Source organism: Sapajus apella, unplaced genomic scaffold (genome assembly GCF_009761245.1).
Source record: "Sapajus apella isolate SASKATOON/1434 unplaced genomic scaffold, GSC_monkey_1.0 scaffold16, whole genome shotgun sequence".
NCBI lineage: Eukaryota > Metazoa > Chordata > Mammalia > Primates > Cebidae > Sapajus > Sapajus apella.
The window spans coordinates 23,473,733-23,493,782 of record NW_022436956.1 but is presented as its reverse complement, the minus strand read 5'-3'; the positions used below and the strand labels follow the sequence as shown (position 1 = coordinate 23,493,782).

Below are 20,050 nucleotides of genomic sequence, written 5' to 3'. Positions count from 1 at the left end.
GTTGGCAAGGCTGAACTCCCTAACTATGACCCTCACCTCCCAACATATTTCCTGCAAAAGCCAGAATCATTTCCTTCCTGGGGTCTGGGACACCTTTTGGCGTCTGGTGGAAGCCGCTCTCCGTTCCGCCGGGAGGACTCCAACTCAGCCGCGTTCTTTGGACGCCACCCGCGCGGTGTCCCATAACTTTCCCGGCCAGTGGGCACAGTGCCTGCGCGAGTATTTGCTCTCTAATCGACCATTCCTTGCTCAGGTGTCGCCCTTCGTGCCGGGACTGCGGCCTGCTGAGCCTCTGGTCGGAATCCACGCCTCGCCTCGCCCTCCGGCCTGCACCCGCACAGCTGGTGAACTTGGCTAAGGTCCGGGGAACGGAGGTGAGATGTGGCGCTAGTTTTAGGCACACTGTACTCGTCCACAGATTGCAGAGGAGCCGGACTGGAGGATTCCTTTGCCTCAGGCAAACGCGTGATCTCCCAGGAAAGCTCGGAGGGGGGCGGGGAGCTGGCCCACTCTGCCACTCGCTCCCCTCCGGCTGGCCCAGTGTCTGGGGCTGGCGCCAAGCTCACTGGACGAGGCTGTCGGGGGGCGGGACGGCCAGCTGGGCTGCCCTCCCCGCAGTGACGTCCCACGGGGCGGAGGGGCGACCGACTGACTCCGAGCGCTCCCCCTTCCTCCCGTGCGGTCCGTGGGTCCTCGGGTGATGCTGCTGCCGCGGTTACAGTGGTCGCGCACGCCGCCGCCAGCCAGCCCGCTCCAACGCCGTAGCGCCGGGGTGTCGGAGGGCGCACCCGAGTCGGGCCATGCGGCCGGGAACGGCGCTGCGGGCCTTGGTGCTGGCCGTGCTGCTGGTGGGGCTGCGGGCCGCGACAGGTCGCCTGCTGAGCGGTGAGTGCGCGCGCTAGGGAAGGGGTAGGTGCCGGGGCGGGGGCGGGGCGGGGGCTGGTGCCTGGGCAGGCTCGGCCAATGCACTCACTGCGCCCCAGTTGTTGCTGACCCTCTTCTGGGCCGCCACGCTTGCAACTAGGCAGACGTCCCATGCCCCAGTCCCAGACGCAGCCCTCCGGAGTCTCCGGCTTCCAGGGAGCAGTCGCACGGCGTGGGAGACCCGCGCCAGTTCCCGGGGCCGCCCAGTTCCCTGCGAGTCCTGGAACGCTCGAAGCCAGTTCCCGGCCCAGAGTTACGGGGTTAGGTTGGAGGATGTAGGAGAGGTGGGGCAGTGGGCAAACCTGCCTCAGTGGGTGCCTCTTCGGCCCGCTCCTTTACATGCATCGAGGTAGTCCCTGGGACCATCCCTGCAGGGGAGGCTTGCCAGCTGACCGCTGCCTACCTCGGGCTGGGGGAGGCTGCGGCAGAGACGGCGGGGTAGGGATGCTGGGTCCGGTACTCCTCGTGTCTGCTAGTGGGGAGGATTGCCGGGTCCAGCGCCTGGAATGAGAGCGCTTGGAGATCGGGAAAGAACTCCAGTTAGGGTGGGACGAGACTCGCCTGACTCCGGGGAATGACTCTCTGCTTCCTTCCTCCTGTTGTGTCACTGCAGCCTCGGATTTGGACCTCAGAGGAGGTACAGTGCTCTGGCCTCTGGCCTCTTTCAGTTGTTCTGCAAGTCGAGGGGAGAACATCCGTGCCCTTTCCTTGGGTCCCCTTTCTGGGTGCCAACAGGTTGACCAAATGGGACAGAAAAGACAGGGAACCTCCTCCCAATTTAAAGAATGTAAAGTTGGTTTCAGGATAGGGGAGGGGCGCGGGGCGGCAAAAGAGGTAGGAAACTGAATTGAGCTGCTTGGGTTAGGGCTGCGTGGGCTCAGTTCATGGTCGCGGGGAACAGAAGGCCCTTCAACACTTCCTCTTCCTGCAAACGAGAAGAGAAAGACACTTCCTGAAGGCAGGGGAACCAGACAGTCCCGCGGGCCTCCTTCCAGCTCTGACTGTCTCTGGCACTCACCCGCTGACTTGGGATGTGTGGCCAGCCTGAACCATACAGGAAGCTCGCTTAAGGTGTTCTGTTTCCCTTGACAACCCAATGTGGAAAGTGGGGATTGTCAGGAAGTTCCATTCCGGCTTGTTGTGCTGGTGTTTCTGGGGGCTCATTTGCCTTTCTTCTGCAACCCAATTTGGAGCCAGCTTTGAGGAATCGCCAGAGTGCCTGGCCCAGCCCCCTTCCCCGGAGTGGGGGACGGGATGGGCATCCCCGCCTCAGCCTCTCTGAACGCCTTGTTATAAGCAGGTCTGGCTTTTAAACCCTCCTAATGTGGTGCTGGGCCAGTCTAGTTAGAGTTTCTCTATTAGCAGCAATAGCCAAAGAATGAAAGGAAAAGGGAGATGTGGAACTCTTATAACTTGTTGCTCATTGAGAATTTCTTTATGAAAGTGACGAGAGAAGAAAGAAAATGAAGACTCACTGGAGCTTTCTGGGTAACCTGTATGTGCTCTTTCCCCTTTACCACTAACAACGTAGTTGTCGCTCTGTGGCCTCTTGCCCTGTATGCTGGCCAGTGTTGGGAATAATGAATGCTCTCTGGCTCCCTGCGCAGCTGCAAAACAAGTTGGGAAAATGGGAACATTCCAGAAATTCTGGGAGGAGGTTCCCAAACCAAAATCATTTACCCCTGGCACTGTGGCAGCATTTCACACCCACAGCCCACAATTTGGCTTTCTCATTGCAGGGGACTACTCCCCGTGTTGATATGTGGTTTTCACTTTTTTGAATCCAGGAACATATGCTGTGTCTTCCTGTGGACTAGGAAGTAGCTTTTGCTCCTGTATTCCCAGCACTCTGCACGGTGCCAGGCACAGAGTGTACACTCATAAATGGTGATTGAATAAAAGGAGCGATGAGGCTAATGTTTCTGTTGCAGCAAGGCTTCAGTCACACAGACACAAGCCAGAGCAGTGTGTACTGTGAGCGATTTGTTATTGGCTCCTCAGTAAAATCTCATTTGTTTGTCTGAGATGATCTTCAGCCCGTCAGGGGACAGTCTGATAAGACATATTACATCGTCTCCCAGTAAAACGTGACCCTGGGCTGCAGTGGGGAGCCAGCATTATAGTTCACTGGCCTAGCATGGTTTTGTAATTAGATCTGGGCTTAACACCGGTGATGCTGCTGATCACTGTGTGATCTTGGCCAAATTACTTAACTTCTCTGAGCCCCAGTTTTGTCATTTGTAAAATGAGCCATAAACAGTATGTACATCAGGGGACTATGATGAGGGGTTACATGAGATAAAGTATGGAAGTAAATGTTAAGCCCTTACCATAGTTCGTGGCACATAGTAAGAGTTCGTGGCACATAGTAAACCTTAACTGTTGTCTTCAGATCAGGGGGCTGACTGTTAGTGGCAGAAAACCCCTTGGATCTGATGCTGTTAGCTTCTGCTTACACCAGAGGCTGGGCACTCTCAGTTCTGCTGCACAGGCAGAGGGTTCCAGAGTGGAGGAGCCCATTCCTGACTTCAGAAAGCCTCTCTTACCTTAAAGAACCACCAGAGACACCCCACTTTAAGCCACATTATCCCCTGAGACTCCGTAATAAAAGTGTTATTTGCATGCCTTTCTGTGAAACCGTAAATCTTCATCTACTTCTCTTCTAAAGGATAGTCAAAATAAAACATCCTCTTTTTAAGATTCTGTAATGGAACAAACAAAACATGATGTCCCTACACAATAAAGACATCAGAGTTTAAATCACTACGTCTCTGTGCTGGAAGGAGTATTAATTTGCACTGAGAACCCTAACTGACATGATAACAGTCCACTGATGAGTAAACAAAATTCCTACCCAGGGATCCTTCCTTCAGATGCCTCCATGCATCCTTGCCCCGGTACACTTTTTGAGACACTGAAATAGGTTGGCTTCTTTTTTCTCTAGGGCAGCAAGTCTGCCGGGGAGGGACACAGAGGCCTTGTTATAAAGTCATTTACTTCCATGATACTTCTCGAAGACTGAACTTTGAGGAAGCCAAAGAAGCCTGCAGGAGGGATGGAGGCCAGCTAGTCAGCATTGAGTCTGAGGATGAACAGAAACTGATAGAAAAGTTCATTGAAAACCTCATGGCATCTGATGGTGACTTCTGGATTGGGCTCAGGAGGCGTGAGGAGAAACAAAGCAATAGCACAGCCTGCCAGGACCTTTATGCTTGGACTGATGGCAGCACATCACAATTTAGGTAAGCGTGTGGAACCCGTAGCGGCTGACTCACTTGACATAACGTAAAAAAGAGGCAGGCTGGATCCACAGTGCCAGATCAGTGAGGAATAGAAGACCAACCAGGCAGGCCTCTGAAGGGGAAGTAGCAGCAGAATAACTGCTGACCAAAGCAGTCAGTGCAGGTGGTGAACTCAGCCTTGATTTGTGCCCAACTGGTGTCCAAGGAGCTCTGTTCAGGTGAGCACAGCCCAGCAGCCATGTTTCAACAGCATACAATGCTTGAAGCCAGTGGCTATCTGGCCTTTTGGACCAGAACCTCATTGAGAGACTGAAGATCCATGGGGCTATGACTCAGGGTAGGACTCCAGTCCACAGGGAATTGTAACAATGGGCAAGAAATCAGAGCCAAGATGTATCTCTGTGGATTGGCCAAGAGTGGGACCTCAGAAAGGCTGCAGTGTGTAGGGACCTGCTAAATGCACAGCATCAAGACTCACTCATACCCCACCCTGGCAGCATGACATTGCCCTCTTCTCTCCCTAAGAAATGCAGTGACATAGACAAACATCTAAAAAATATCAAAATTAAGAGACAGGCATGAGACTGGGAGAATGTGTGTAACAAATCCAACAAAGAGTTAATATCTTTTTAAGATAAAGGGTTTATGTGTCAATACAATACTAAGACCCCAAAACATAAAGAGACAAAAGACCTGAGCAGACAGTTTATAAAATAGAAAATCTAATGGTAAACAATCATATGGGGAACAGTCTAAACTCATCAAAAGAATGATGATTTTAAAATATATTTTTTAGTACTTAGCTACTATGTACCCCTCAAAATTTTTAAAATTAAATATATATATATATATTTACCTATTATATTTAAGGCAGCACATCAGCATGTACCTTAGTGCACCCATTATGCTGAGCAGGTGCACATCTTCATGTAAGTTCTAGGAGTAGCTCCTCCAGGATTCTCATGAGCCTCCCTTCCTGGGAGAAACTTTAGAAAGGAGGGTTAGTAGGATGAACTACACTTGCCATCACTGCAACTGGTCCCAGGGCCACAAATGGTACTTACCGACCTCCCTACTCTACTAGCCAGTCCATATTCCCTCACCCTCTGCTGGTCTCAACGGTTGACCTTGTGGCATAATCCACATCCTCGTATCTGAAGAATCTGAGGCTCTAGTCACCTTGCCCTTATCATGCTAGCGTTGATGCACTTTTCCATTGACCGGCAAAATTGGGCAAGTGAATTTCAAGAGGTATCTGAATAGATAATTCCTTGTCCATAATATGTCCATGTATTATCTATTCGGTTATCTATTTGGTTATCTATCACCTCCTGATGGTTAAGGTCACTTACCTCTTGCCAGAACAATGGCATCACTTTTTGCCTGGTAGTCCCTGGACACAAGGATCCCAGAGTGTCCAAGTGGCAATGATAACTCATAATTTACTAAGATTCTTGTATCTTCTGGCAGAAGTATTCCCCTCTGGGAACCAAGACCTCTAAACTTCCAGAAGCCAATGTTGCAGAGACAAGAAGCACAATGTCCTAAGCGAGTCACTGCCAGTGATGCTAAAGCGAGGCTGCTCCTGCTTCCACCCCTTGGCTCCCAGGCCCATGTATTCTTATTCTTGGGAACAGAGGACTGTATAAAGGGCACTTGAATGATTGCCCCTTTCAGAAGTCCAGTGTAGTCAACTTGCCACCAAGTGCCACATTGGTGTCCTCAAGCGTTGGTGCTGTGTCAGAGACTTAGCATTGGTTTATGTTGCTGGAAGTTGAACATTCAGCAGTAGCAATAACTAGATTAGCCCTAGTGAGTGAGGGCCCATCTGTTGAGCCCATGCATAGCTTTCATCTCTGCCGCTACCTGTTAGTATCTATTGTACTAGCACTGGGGTGGCTGACGACAGGCAGGCTGGCATTACCTAGCCGAGTTATTTTGTCTCCCTGGTTGTTCAGTGCCTCTTCTACAGTAGATATTCCCTGGTGGTCTTTAACATCTAATGGAAAGAGTTGCATATTTTATGTTCACTTCTCTATGTATATTCACATCCCTCTATCCAAAACTTCCTAGTCCCCAACCTTCTGGTCTATTTCCATGTAGACTCTTGATCAGCTGGGCATGCCGTTTGCCTTATCCCTGAGTTTTTATATATTCTAATCTCCAATAGTTTCCCTTTCCTTACAAAGTAATTAACTAGATGTACCTGGGAGGATGTTCCCTTACTGCTTTCAAGGCCACCTCAGTGGGACTGCAGTGCAGCTGCTTTCCATTTCACTGTGTACTCTCATACTTAGCTGACCTATCCTTGAACCAGGCTCAGGCTGCCTGTATCAGCTAGTCAAAAGGGATTCCTCCACGCAATCACAGGTGTGAGCTAAGGAAGAGGCTCTGGTCCAACAGTCGCAGATGTCATGGAAGTCTGCTTTACCCGCTCCTACAGCACTCTTTGGTCTTGGATGTACCTCTCCCAGATAGATTCCGGGCTTGCCCAATCTCTAATTAGGTGTGTCTGACAGTACCTCGCTCATGATGGGCAGATTGTGCTTCGTGGTCTCTGGTGCTCCTTGCCTAGTAGCCAGCCAGGAATTGTTTCTCAAAAGGTGACTAATTTTCAGCTACAGATGGTATGGCCTTGCTTCAGACTCCTAGGGGTCTGCATTGTGATTCTCTCATTGAGACTTGTTGCAAACTCTATATGGCATTATTTGTCAGGAACTGTTTCTCAAAAGGTGACTAATTTTCAGCTACAGATGGCATGGCCTTGCTTCAAAATCCTAAGCATCTGCATTATTATTCTCTCATTGAGGCTTGTAGCAAACTCAGTGTGGCAGTATTTTTCCCACCACTGACATCTCTAATAAAAGGATCTGCTGCATCATATGGCCCAAGTGGCAAATCTGCTTGCACACAGCCTACACCCAATTCAGAGTTCTTTTCTGCTATGAATCCTACTCAAAAATGGCCATCTTTCATGTCACCTGATTTATGGGCCAGAGCAGTATTCCAAGCTGTGAAATATGCTGCCCCTGGAGCCCAAAGAGACCTACGAAGTGCTGTGCTTCAGGCTTCAAATTACTGCAAGGTGTAACAGTTTGTTCTTTAATTTGAAAGGGATGTTCTGGTATTCCCTAGATCACTAGACACCCACACATTTTATTGACGTAGTAGGCTCCTGAATCTTCATAAGATTTATCTCCAATCCTCTGGAGTACATAAGTCTTATCAAAACATCCAATGTACTAACCACTCTCACTCATCTGTTCCAATTAGCATGATGTCAGCAATACGGTAGGCCAGCATGATTTTCTGCAAGATGTCTAGGAAATCCAGATCTCTTTACACCATATTATAACAGAGGATGGGGAAAAAATAATATAGCCTTTAGTCAGGATCATAGTATATACTATGGTCCATTCCAACAGTTTCAGATTATCTTTCTGATACAGAAGGAAACGAATGTGTTCACCAGATCTGTGTACTAGGTACCCAAGGGCATGTTAACCTGCTCTAGCAAAGACACCATATACGGCACGGGCAGCTGCAATTGGGTTTCCACTTGGTTGAGTTTGTGCTACTCTATTATCACCTTCAGGATCTTCCTGGTATTTTCAGGAGTGAGACTAGTGAATTAACTAGTAACATAACAGGAAACACCACTGTTGCATTCTCTGGGTCTTTAAGGATGACACTACTTCCTGCCGTCTTTCCCTGGATAAGATATTGTTGTTGATTTATTGTCATGGCAGGGGTGGGGAGGAATGCAGATTCAAAGCCTTCCCTACTTGACATTCTCCTCTGTGATAGCTCTTGCCCCACAGTTAAGTAGACCAAGAGATGACGCAGCTCAACCTGCCCATCATAGGCCAAGTAACCAATGCCGAACTGTACCAACTACTATCAAATATGTCTATTCAATTCATACATTTGGGGACCTGGGAATGACGACTGGCTGGGTGCCACTATGAGCTGGTCCTGGGCCAGATCTCTATTTAATACCTTTCCCCAGTATGCTCCCACTCTAATGGGTAGCTTTGAGGACATTGTAGGTCTGAGTATTAATGTCAACTTGCACCCTGTGTCCAACAGCTCTAGTAATATTTGGATATTCCCTCTTCCCCAGTGTATGGTTACTTGAGTAAATAGCCATGGGTCCCTTTAGGGGAAAAATGGGAAATTATTACCATGTGCACCTGCCATGTGTTGCAGGGTCCTTCTTACTGGAAACCTGGCACCTCTATCAGTGAGTTCTGGGTCTGAAAATTGGCTCAAGTACAGAAATTATATGCCAAACATAATATTCAACCTATAAGACAAACTAATGTAAAGCCATAAGGCCAGTGGGGAGGAGAACAAGGCAAGTCAGGGTAGGAGGCCCAACAGGGCTGAAATCTGGACTGGAGATAACTAATGAGGTGGCCCCAGCTGTCCAGGCATGGTGTTTAAGGAGTGTTTATTGTAAGCCAAGCCATTTTCCAGGAAATTCAATCCAGTGGCTGCAGCAAAGGATCTTCCTTCTATAGACAGTAACAAAGGCCTCAAGCAGAGTCTTACTGTGGTGCGACAGGGAAAACTGCCTCTTAGCTGTCTCTTTCTTGCGGAGGGCTCTGACAAGAGCTAGGCAAAGCAGCATTGCCTGCTCTGAGCACCAGGGAAAGATCTGAGCCCCAGAAAGAAAACAGCTCAAGTGACTAACCAGGCAGACTACAAAGCCCAGCCCTGAGTCAACACATGGGGTGAATACTCACAGATGTAAACTCTCCATAGGATCCAAGACTTTAACCTGGCACCCACACATCCAACTGGGTGGCAGCACCATTTAATTTCAAGTGCCACTGGATAGTAGTGTAAGGTTGCTAATGCACCCATCTGGGGGGCTATGGAGACAAAGACAAGACATCTGGAGGTGGAGGCTGAGGGGCTCATCAGCCTGACCAAGTGGAAACGGCTTAAAAACTGAAAAAGACCACATGGTCCTTTTGCTTTGTCCCCACCCCTTCACCTGTTTTGACAGCCTCTATGTTTTGGAATGTCTTGCTCATGTGCTTGAATTTCTTATCTACTTCCCAAGGCTGAGTTTGGTGGCTATTGAAAGGCAAGGAGAGATTAGAGCAGGGCAAGCTCTGGATGAGGTAAGTCATGTCTCTTCTTAGTGCATCTGAGATCTAAAAAAAAAGGACAAACAAACCCAATTAGCAAAAAGCAAGAAAGAAACAGGATCATCCAGCCTACCCCTGCTAGCTGCTTTTTCTCATAATTACTTTGCAGACATATATAGTGACATGTTCCTCCCTGCAAAGAGGTTGTGGCAAATGTCAGCTGATTGATTGTGATGTCCATATGAGAATGCGTGTGGTTCTACTTATTGGCAGTACTTCAATTCCTCCCTCTCTCTGTATCATGTTCTAAGGCAGAATCTTATGTTTACGGCTCAGTGGGACTTGATGGGAAAATAAAGGCTTTGAAGTCTTAGGAGACCCTCCTCCAATTGCCTCCACTGCTGATCCCTTTCCTACAGGAACTGGTATGTGGATGAGCCGTCTTGCGGCAGCGAGGTCTGCGTGGTCATGTACCATCAGCCATCAGCACCCGCCGGTATCGGAGGCCCCTACATGTTCCAGTGGAATGATGACCGATGCAACATGAAGAACAATTTCATTTGCAAATATTCTGATGGTAACACATCCTCTCCCAAGCTATGCAGCTGAATTCTCAACCTCTCTCATTTCATGAGCAGCTGCTAATACCAAGAATTTGTCATGTGGTCTCTGAGAAAGCTTATTGCAAATGCCAGCAACATAAAACCTTAGGAGTTCTTGTAAAGGGCAATGTAATGACAATTCCTCACTGAGGAGTAATCCCAGCAAAGGAAAAGTTATCAGATGTTAAGAGAATGGATGAGAAAAAGAAAAGGTCTAATTTATGTGGAATAAAGCAAGTCTTACAAGAACATCAAGAAATAAAAAAACCCTCTAAGTGGACACCACAAATGATTACTCTTTCCACATGTGAGGTTGGCTGTAGGGGTTTAGAATAAGCTAGCCATTGCTCCTACAAGTCTTCTAACAGCCCTGTGAGATTATTTTCTGGGGCTTTAAGGAAGCAGGATACATAGGTAAATGATAAAGTATGCCAATTGAAATTTCACTGGGCAAAGATAGTAGGTACTTTGATGAGCAGATTTAAATTCCCAGACCACCCTGTATATAACGCCTTGCAAATTCAACTTACATTTGCTTTCAGATCTGTTCGGGTTTTAAACTGGCTACAAGCCTGTAGTTTCACCATACTGGGGTTTCCGAGACTTCTCCGTTATAACTGACATATTTGAACTTGAACTGATTCTTAATCTGCTCCTGAAGTTCCTCACCTCCCTGATGCCAACAGCTTAACCCCAGTTCTTCATTCTTTCTTGATAGGAGTAGAGTGACTTGTTAGTTATATCTAGTTTGGGGCTAAGTAATCCTGTCATTTTAAAATTGTTTGAATTGGGCTGTGGTTTGGTGGCAGTTTTTGCTGCCAAAAGATGTTTTTCTCTCTTTTTATCCTCTCGGATGAATTATTCTCTCCAGTGACCTGGCCCTCCCCACCATACAGCATTGTCTCAGGCAGGGAGATTGCAAAGACCTAGGCTGACTTAGCAAGTCACCCTTATAAACCGGTGAAAGCAAAGCACTCATTACAAACTGGCTTTCCATCACTTTTGTTAATTATATTCTATTATTAATAGCTCCATGGTTTAAAATTTTGCACTTCCTTTAACAGTTTTTGAAATGTGAGATTTTGAAATTTGCTTTAATATCCTTTTATTTTTGGACTTGGCACTTTAAAAAAAATCATATTCTTCATTACTTTTGCTTTGCCTGTATTAGTTACACTGAGTGCTGGCAGGAAAAAGATGGCACACACAAAGGGTTTAATGAAGAGAGTGTAATAAAAAGGACATTTGCTGAGGTGTAGGCGAAGAACAGAGATGGTAAAATATCCAGGGACTAGCTACAGTGGGAAACTGTTTCTCCCATGCCTAAAGGAGTAAAAGGAGGGAATGGTTTTAGCAGAACCCAGGAAAATCTTGGGGTCATGAAGGAGGACCCACCTAACAGGAGCCATTACCACAAAATGCAGCTACTGTCAAACCATGCTGACATGGGATGGCAGCGTGGGGAATAAATACTGAGACCTCTCTTTCCTCCTTTCCTCTGATCTTCTGCCTTTGTCTCTCATTGCCTAAGTCCAATTAGAGACCAAAGGACAAGGGAACAAGGATGCCCATTGAAACAGTTTATAGAGCTCAACCTCCCAAGGCACAGAGAAGGACAAAGAATGGATCCAACAGAGGGAGGTGGGCACATGGAGAAAAACTAACACACTGCCTGTATGTGGCCACCCATGCCCAGAACAGTTCACACACTTTAGCATGCCGAAAGAGGATCAGTGTGACCAGACCCTTGCCAACCTGTCCAGTTCAATTCTCACACTCTAACTCCTTCCCCATACTTTTCCAACACCTTTGTACCAAATGGAATCCCCCAATAGCTCTTAAATGCTGTTTCCTGTGCTTAAAACACCCCTTTCCCAGCCAATTCATTCTCACCTTTGGGCTTCAAATCAGACAACACCTTCTCTCCTAACAACTCCTAAGTGCAACCGGTGATCCTGGGTTTGATCCTGGTCCATGATGTGATGATTTTATATAAATGGCATTATCAGGAAAATTGGTAGAATCTGAATAAGGTCAGTAGATTAGAAAATAGTATTATATCAATGTTGATTTCTTGGTTTTGATCATTATACTGCGGTTATATATGTTAAGGCCCCTCTCCCTTTGTAAATATGGATGAAAGTCTTTAGTAGTAAAGGGGCACCATGTTGGCAACTTGTTTGCAGGAACAAAGTTATACATGTGTTTGTGTATGTGTGTGTGTGTGCATGTGTGTGTGCATGTATGCACACACACACATAAACACAAGTGTATGTGACACAAAGAGAGGCAGACAGAAAGAGAAGAGAGAGGGAGAATAATTAAGTAAATCAAATGTGATAAAATGATAAGGTGAAGGATATGGGATAATTCTTTGTGCTATTCTTGAAAATTTACATAAATCTGAAAATATTTCAAAATAAGACATTAAAAAAGCAACTTCCTTTGGAAAGCCTTCCACGGCCCCTCAAAGCTAGATTTGGTGTCCCTCCTATAAGGATCATAGCGCCTCACACGCACAGTACTTTAACTGCCTATTTACAAGGCTATCCCCTCCACTACATGATTGGCATGAAGTCTGGAAACTTAACCAGTTTAACCACTTGGTGTTTTAGGGAAGCTCACTTCTGTGGTTCCAGCAGGAGGGCACATCATCCCGTTATGCCAGAGTGGCAAGAAACTGGGTGAATGATAATATATAAAACTAGATTTGAGAATATAATCATGTAGAATAGGTGACATGCTAGCAATATCTGAACACTTGCTTACTTCTGGGGTATGCTAAAGGCACAGGCATCTTCAGCGAAAATCAGAAACAAATCATGAGTCAACACAGATGCACATGCAGGGATTGATGGGAATGCTGCATTGATGTGCTGTGTTTAATTTTGCACTGTGAAGTATGGAGGGCCAACAGTATGAAAAGATCATGTATTGAATAGATCATATTACATATGCCAGTGTAATGTTACAAAATCAATGTTCATTAATATTCTCCTGTATTTCCAGATTTTATTGCCATCCTGTGGAATATAAGCTCCTTAGAGGGCTGAGATTTTTTTCTCATTTGCTGTTTTATCTCTGCTACCTAGCACAGTTATGTCGCCTTACTATTTTAATTTTAATTTGAATTTATTTGGTTGAAATCCCTTTACAGCTACTTATTAGCTGTGAGATTTAGACAAGTTATTTAATCTCCCTGAATCTTGGTTTCTTCATGTACAAAAGCAGAATTATAATAAGGCCACCTCACAAGGCTGTTATTTGGATTAATTGAGTTCATTTTTGTAAAACACTTAGAAGAGACCAGGAACAGTGGCACATGCCTGTAATCCCAGCACTTTGGAAAGCTGAGGCAGGTGGGTCACTTGAGGTCAGGAGTTTGAGACCAGCCTGACCAACATGGTGAAACCCCATCTCTACTTTTAAAAAATGCAAAGTTAGCCAGGTGTTGTGGCACATGCCTGTAATTCCAGCTACTTCGGAGGCTGAGGCAGGAGAATTGCTCGAACCTGGCAAATGGTGGTTGCAGTGAGCCAAAATTGTACCACTGCACTCCAGCCTGGGCAACTGAGTAAGACTCCATCTCAAAAAAAAAAAAAAAAAAAAAAAACTTAGAACAGTTTCTCTTATATGTTGTATAAGTGGGTTTTTTAAAATAAGTGGGTTTACATCACCTATACATACACACACACAAACACTTATGGGAAGATGACTAAAAGTTTGTGTCCTTTCTGAGTGAAACTTCAGAATGGGCTTGACATCCTGGCCTTAGGATTGTGATTTTTAAGGTCTTTCCATCAAAGACCCTGTCCCTGGGAACACCACAGCATCTGACTGGCATAAGAGGCTCATTGCCAATACAACAGGTGAACATACTCCCAGTCAAAAGCAAAACCATTTTATGTCAGTTGTCTGTTAAATCTGATATTCTCAAGACACTTTGAAATACTGATTTACAGTAACTCAGAGCTCTAGATCACCAGCCTCTTCCTTGGTGCTGGCCACTGATCTACTGAGCCCCTAAACCACTTCCACTACTTGGAGATCAGCGTTTGTTGCCCTCTAAAATATTCCTACTATCAACTGATAAAATATCTTAGACTGTTTTAAAATAATCCAGGCCAGGAGTGCAAGGGGAGAACTTGAGTAGGCTGTTGTTGAAATTAGATTAGCTATATATCCATAGGAGTTGAAGCTGAGTACACAGGGTATATTACACCAGTCTCTGCTTTTTTGTATATTTGGAAATTATCATATTTAAAGGTTTCTAAATACTTTTTGAAAAATAAAAAAGGCACTGAAATAAAGCTGGGGAAGGTTAGTCTTTGCGCAAAAGCAATTCTTTTGATTTACTAGCCTAGTTAGTTCCTGATATCTGATAACAACCAATAAAGTTTATTGGAGGACTGAATCAGCAAATAAATGGAGACCATGATGTGGCTGATTTCATTCAGATGCCCTGAAAAATTACTTATTATTTTGTTTTTGTTTCTTTCTTCTGCAGAGAAACCAATAGTTCCTTCTACAGAGCCTGAAGGTAAGCCTGTCATTTGAGATTTGAGTTAACTGGGGCTGTTTAATAGCCCCTCTTCACAGGTTTAAAGCCATATGTCCTTTGGACCAGATTATTCAACAGAAAAACTGCTGGTATTAACCCAGGCAGTTGGACAGGTATACCCACACCCAGCCTTGACAGCTAATTTAGTCATCTCACTTTCTAGTGGTGTCTGTTTCCCTCACAGCTGAAAAGCAACAGTTACAAGTTCCATTTCAGCAACAGTTACAAATTCCGTTTCAGCAACAGTTACAAATTCTGTTTCAGCATCAGTTACAAATTCCGTTTCGGCAACAGTTACAATTTCTGTTTGGGGTGTTACTTGTCATTATTGACAATATGAATAATGTAATGAGACAAAAAAAAAATCAGCCAAACTGATCATTCACGTCCTAGAAGTGAGTCATGGGCCCTTCCCCTTGACACTTTGGTATTTTATGTACCTTGATGTCAGCTGCCTGTTGATTGTTTTGGTACTAGATTCTTGACAGCAAATGTCTCACCAAAAAGACAAAGACAAATTAAACCTCTAGGACAACAAATTCAACCCTTTACTTGTCTATGTTTATCGATGGTGCTGGTCAAATCGCTACTGCTTTTTTGCATCCCAATTTGAACATGGTAGGACCTCAAAGCATACTTGAATTAGGATGCCTTTCTCCAAGTTCACAAGTCCATGTGTCTCTCTCCAGGTGAGGCAACAGAGCTGACAACACTTGTACTTCTAGGAGAAACACAGGAAGAAGATGCCAAAAAAACATTTAAAGAAAGTAGAGGTCTGTACAAAACTCTCCTGGGAAAGATGAATAATGAGACTCCCTTGATCACAAATTACCCATGGTTTAATTCCCTACTTTGTTCTTTCCCTCAGCTACCTAATAGAATAGACAAGGCATGTGTGACTTTGCAAAAGCTGTACTCAGTGCTAGGTTTCATCAATGAAATATGCAAATAGAACTATCCTAAGATGACTGGAGTGACCAGACAGGAGGTGAAAATTTTGCATGAAGACAGAGACTTGGGAGCTACTCAGAGGTCAGGCGGGGTGAGGTGGAGTGAGGGCCGAGAGAGAAAATGTAGAGAAATAAGAGCAGAAAGACCCAACCTGTGATGCATAATATCCATGATTAATATTCATCAACACTGCCTCAACGGCCCCTGCTTTACTAAAGGAGGACAAAAAAAGAGGGACTCCTTTTTCTTTGAAAAAAAAAAAAAAAAGAGAGAGGCTTAATTAACAAAAATATGCTTCTGATATTTGCAAGAGACCCACAAATTTAAACTGATTTTCATTATTACTTAGGGTAATAGGATGAGTAGAAAATTCTCATTCGTTGAAATCAAATCTGCTAATTGGCTAGATGTGTCTCAATCACCTAGGAACAAACTCTTTGGAATACTCTCTTGATTAGGCTTTTTTGTTTTGTTTTGTTTTGTTTTTAATTTCAATAGATTTGGGGGTACAAGTGGTTTTTGATTATTATGTTTTTTTAAGCCTGTTTTGAAGCACAGAAAAACAAAACAAAAAAACAACCAGTGCTGATCATGTGCTTTCCTTCTTTTCAGAAGCTGCCTGGAATCTCGCCTCTATCCTAATCCCCGGCATTCCCCTTCTCCTCCTCCTTGTGGTCACCACAGTTGTGTGTTGGGTTTGGATCTGTAGAAGAAGGCAAGTAAAACTTTCACTGTGTAAATCTTTGCATCTTCTGCCCTCTTTGAGATGTGGATATTGCCCTGTTTACTTCATTAAAAGCCATGGTAGCACCAAGAGTGTCACCACTGCAGATCTGAGAGTAGATTCTCTAACAAACCAGGGCATTCAGAAGTACTGGGCATTTGTGCTTAGTTGTGATTAAGAGAGCGATCCTACATGCTTTACTGTGTGTATATGGAAGATTTTAAAACAACTTTCTTGAAGGATGAAATTGCATTATTCACCTCCTGTGCACCCACATGTCACCCAGCAAAAGTGCTCTCATGAATGTATGCCCTTGCTCTGAAAATGTTTGTGGACTGAGTGAAGAAATGAATAGTGAGCCACATGAAAAATGACTGTTGCAAAGCATTCTGCTAAACATCTGAAACTAAACCACTTAATTCAAAATGAAAGAGCCAAATTCCTTTTAATTGACTTTTCTTTTAATTCAGTACACAAGTATAGAGTGCTATAAAATAGCTACATTAGGTGGCATCAATAATATCTGTATATGGTCAGGATCATGTGCCACATTTTTTTTTTTTTTTTTTGGTACGGAAAGCTCTTCTTAGTTACCTTTTTATTCTCCATCATCATGGCAAAGATGTCTAGTATTCCCATTTTACAACTCGAAAACTAAGGCCCAATTTAAGATTTGACTCCTTTTAAAGACCAATTTGAGATGAATTAGTAAGATTCCAAAGTAAAATCTATTTCAGTTAACTGTAACTTCCATATAGGATTATTGTAAGGATTAAGGCAGTTAAAGCTTGCAGAATAGGCATATGCTAAGCACTTAAAAATGATAGCTATTATTAGGATTATTTTATTAGTTATTTCCTTTGAATCTAAAAGTAGAATTTAGTTCAAAAAATTACAAGTATATTTTCCAACTGCTTCCTCTGCATTTGGTTCTTGATTTCCCTTCCTGACCATCTATTCTGCACTTCACCAGGATTTGGGAATTGTGACTCTAAAGCTTGGGTGCCTGTCTATCCCAAGGGTTTTTGGGCCCAGACCCCTGCAGCAGACTGGTGAAGCCTAGGGACTCCCTCCAGAACAATATTTTATTTACTATTATATATATATATATATATTTTTTTTTTTTTTTGAGACAGAGTATTGCCCCGTTACCCAGCCTGGAGTGCAGTGGCACAATCTCTGCTCACTGCAACCTCCACCTCCTGGGTTCAAATGATACTAGTGCCTCAGCTTCTCAAGTAGCTGGGATTACAGGCACATGCCACCACGCCTGGCTAATTTTGTATTTTTAGTAGAGATGGGTTTCACCATGTGGGCCTGACCTCAGGTGATCTGCCCACCTCAGCCCCACTAAGTGCTAAGATTACAGGCAAGAGCCACCGCACCTGGCCCAGAACAATATTTTAAAAGCATAAAATACAATACATTGGGTTTCAAAGAGAGCAATCATACTGTTATATAGTTTAGCAAAATATTTCCAAAAATGGATAGTGATTAGTAATGCATGTACTCTTTTATTGACATGTCTTTATTTAGTGCTGGGTATAATTATTATAATTGTGAAATAGAGATAAGGGTAAAACATTTCAGGACATCTATAACTGTGATATGAAAATATAATTTCTAGTCGTGATCAAGTCAAAGATATTATTAATTCTGTTCTGTTTTATTGCTTACATTCATAATGGAAGGACATGCTAAATTTCACCTATGGATGAGTTGAGTTTTTTGTTGTTTGGTTTTTTGTTTTTGTTTTTGTTTTTGTTTTTTTGAGACAGGGTCTCACTCTGTCACTCAGGCTGGAATGCGGTGGTACCATCACAGCTCACTGCAGCCTTGACCTGCCAGGTTATCCTCCCACCTCAGCCTCCCAAGTAGCTGAGACTACAGGCGTGCACCACCATGCCTGTTTAATTTTTGTATCTTTTGTAGGGATGGGGTTTTACCAAGTTGCCCAGGCTGGTCTCGAACGCCTGTGCTCAAGTGATCCAGCTGCCTCAGCCTCCCCAAGTGTTAGGATTATAGGCATGAGCCACAGTGCCCAGCTGAGTTTTTGTTTGTTTGTTTGTTTTATAATGTGATTTTTTTCCTATTCAGTTCTATCCCTGGACCCTCCAGGGACTCGAGGGACCCCAGGATAATAACCCTGACCACTCTTGGGCAGCAGTGAATGACAGATACACAATCACTTTGAATATAATGTCTCCCTGGTTGGTTCCCTCCCACCTTGAAGCCCTGGCCTGTAAGTTACATAGGTGAGGCCTGCAGCAGGTGTCTGCCCAGGGCTGCTGCCTCCAGTCTGAACAGGAAGCACAGGGGTATTCTCAATTGCCTGGTCTGAAATACTCAGCCCTTGTTTTCTTTCTTCCTAGAAAACGAGAGCAACCAGACCCTAGCACAAAGAAGCAACACACCATCTGGCCCTCTCCTCACCAAGAGAATAGCCCGGACCTAGAGGTCTACAATGTCATAAGAAAACAAAGCGAAGCTGACTTGGCTGAGACCCGGCCAGACCTGAAGAATATTTCATTCCGAGTGTGTTCGGGAGAAGCTACTCCCGATGCCGTGTCTTGTGACTATGACAACATGGCTGTGAACCCATCAGAAAGTGGGTTTGTGACTCTGGTGAGCGTGGAGAGTGGATTTGTGACCAATGACATTTATGAGTTCTCCCCAGACCAAACGGGGAGGAGCAAGGAGTCTGGATGGGTGGAAAATGAAATATATGGTTATTAGGACACATAAAAAAACGAATCTGACAAGAATGGAAAAGAAATGACATGCAAAATTCTCTTATTTTCTGTGAGAAAAATATGCAGAAAGTCTATGAACAAGCTTAGATCAGGTCCTGTGGTTGAGCATGTGGCCCCCATGACCTCCTGTTGGACCCCCATGTTTTTGCTGTATCCTTTATCCCAGGCAGTCATCCAGCTCGACCTCATAAGAAGGAAACTTGCCCAGGTCTGACACATAGTATAGTCTCAATAAATGTCACTTGATGATTGGTTGTATCTAACTTTTAAGGGACAGTGCTTTACCTGGCAGTGATAAAGATGGGCTGTGGGGCTTGGAAAACCACCTGTACGTTCTGTTTTCCTCGCTTTATACAGCAGCACATATCATCACACAGACAGAAAATACAGAATCTTTTCAAAGCCCACGTATGGTAGCACAGGCTGGCTGGCACATCAGCAATTCTCATATCTGTTTTTTTCAAGGAATAAAATCAAATAAAGAGCAGGAAACAGAGTGTTAGTCTGTGTCTACAGCCCGTCCTCTGCATGTGGCCACAGGGGACCTTTTTTCTTTCTCCTGACATCCAAACTTGGAAATATCTGACTACTTTCAAAACTAAAAGTCGCCGGGCTCGGTGGCTCAAGCCTGTAATCCCAGCACTTTGGGAGGCCGAGGCGGGTGGATAACGAGGTCAAGAGATCGAGACCATCCTGGTCAACATGGTGAAACCCCGTCTCTACTAAAAATACAAAACATTAGCTGGGCATGGTGGCACATGCCTGTAATCCCAGCTACTCAGGAGGCTGAGGCAGGAGAATTGCCTGAACCCAGGAGGCAGAGGTTGCGGTGAGCCCAGATCGCGCCATTGCACTCTAGCCTGGGTAACATGAGTGAAACTCCATCTCAAAAAAAAAAAAAAAAAAACTAAAAGTCAGGTCAGGCATAGTGGCTGATGCCTGTAATCCCAGCACCTTGGGAGGCCAAGGCTGGAGGATAGCTTGAGTCCTGGAGTTCAAGACCTGCCTGGGCAACATGGTAAGACTCTGACTCTACAAAAAATTTTAACATTAGCAGAACATGGTGGTATGTGTCTGTAGTCCCAGCTACTCAGGAGGCTACAGTAGGGGACTGCTTGAGCCAAGGAGGCTGAGACTGCAGTGAGCTAAGATCACACCACTGCTCTCCAGCATGGGCAACAGAATGAGACCCTA

General features: G+C 44.8%; 1 protein-coding gene across 6 annotated transcripts; it reads left to right on the top strand.

Moving 5' to 3' along the window:
- Positions 1–18: 18 nt before the first annotated feature.
- On the top strand, positions 19–19,348 carry LAYN (layilin). 6 transcript variants are annotated; one of them, XM_032285619.1, is made up of 7 exons: positions 19–374; positions 3,869–4,166; positions 9,685–9,842; positions 14,375–14,407; positions 15,118–15,201; positions 15,992–16,094; positions 18,476–19,348. In XM_032285619.1, exons 2-7 carry the CDS (start codon positions 4,051–4,053, stop codon positions 18,837–18,839), a joined length of 858 nt encoding a protein of 285 aa, XP_032141510.1. In that variant the 5' UTR covers positions 19–374; positions 3,869–4,050; the 3' UTR covers positions 18,840–19,348. The 6 variants fall into 6 exon arrangements, with proteins under 6 accessions (XP_032141510.1, XP_032141507.1, XP_032141508.1 ...); XM_032285616.1 differs by lacking the exon at positions 19–374 and adding an exon at positions 458–885; XM_032285617.1 differs by lacking the exon at positions 19–374 and adding an exon at positions 619–885 and having other exon boundaries at positions 15,992–16,089; positions 18,474–19,348.
- Positions 19,349–20,050: the final 702 nt, after the last annotated feature.

Coding starts and splice junctions, on each gene's coding strand:
- LAYN (XM_032285616.1), top strand. CDS start 801: ATGCGGCCGGGAACGGCGCTGCGGGCCTTGGTGCTGGCCGTGCTGCTG. Junction 886..3,868: donor GACAGGTCGCCTGCTGAGCG/GTGAGTGCGCGC, acceptor TTTTTTCTCTAG/GGCAGCAAGTCTGCCGGGGA. Junction 4,167..9,684: donor GGCAGCACATCACAATTTAG/GTAAGCGTGTGG, acceptor CCTTTCCTACAG/GAACTGGTATGTGGATGAGC.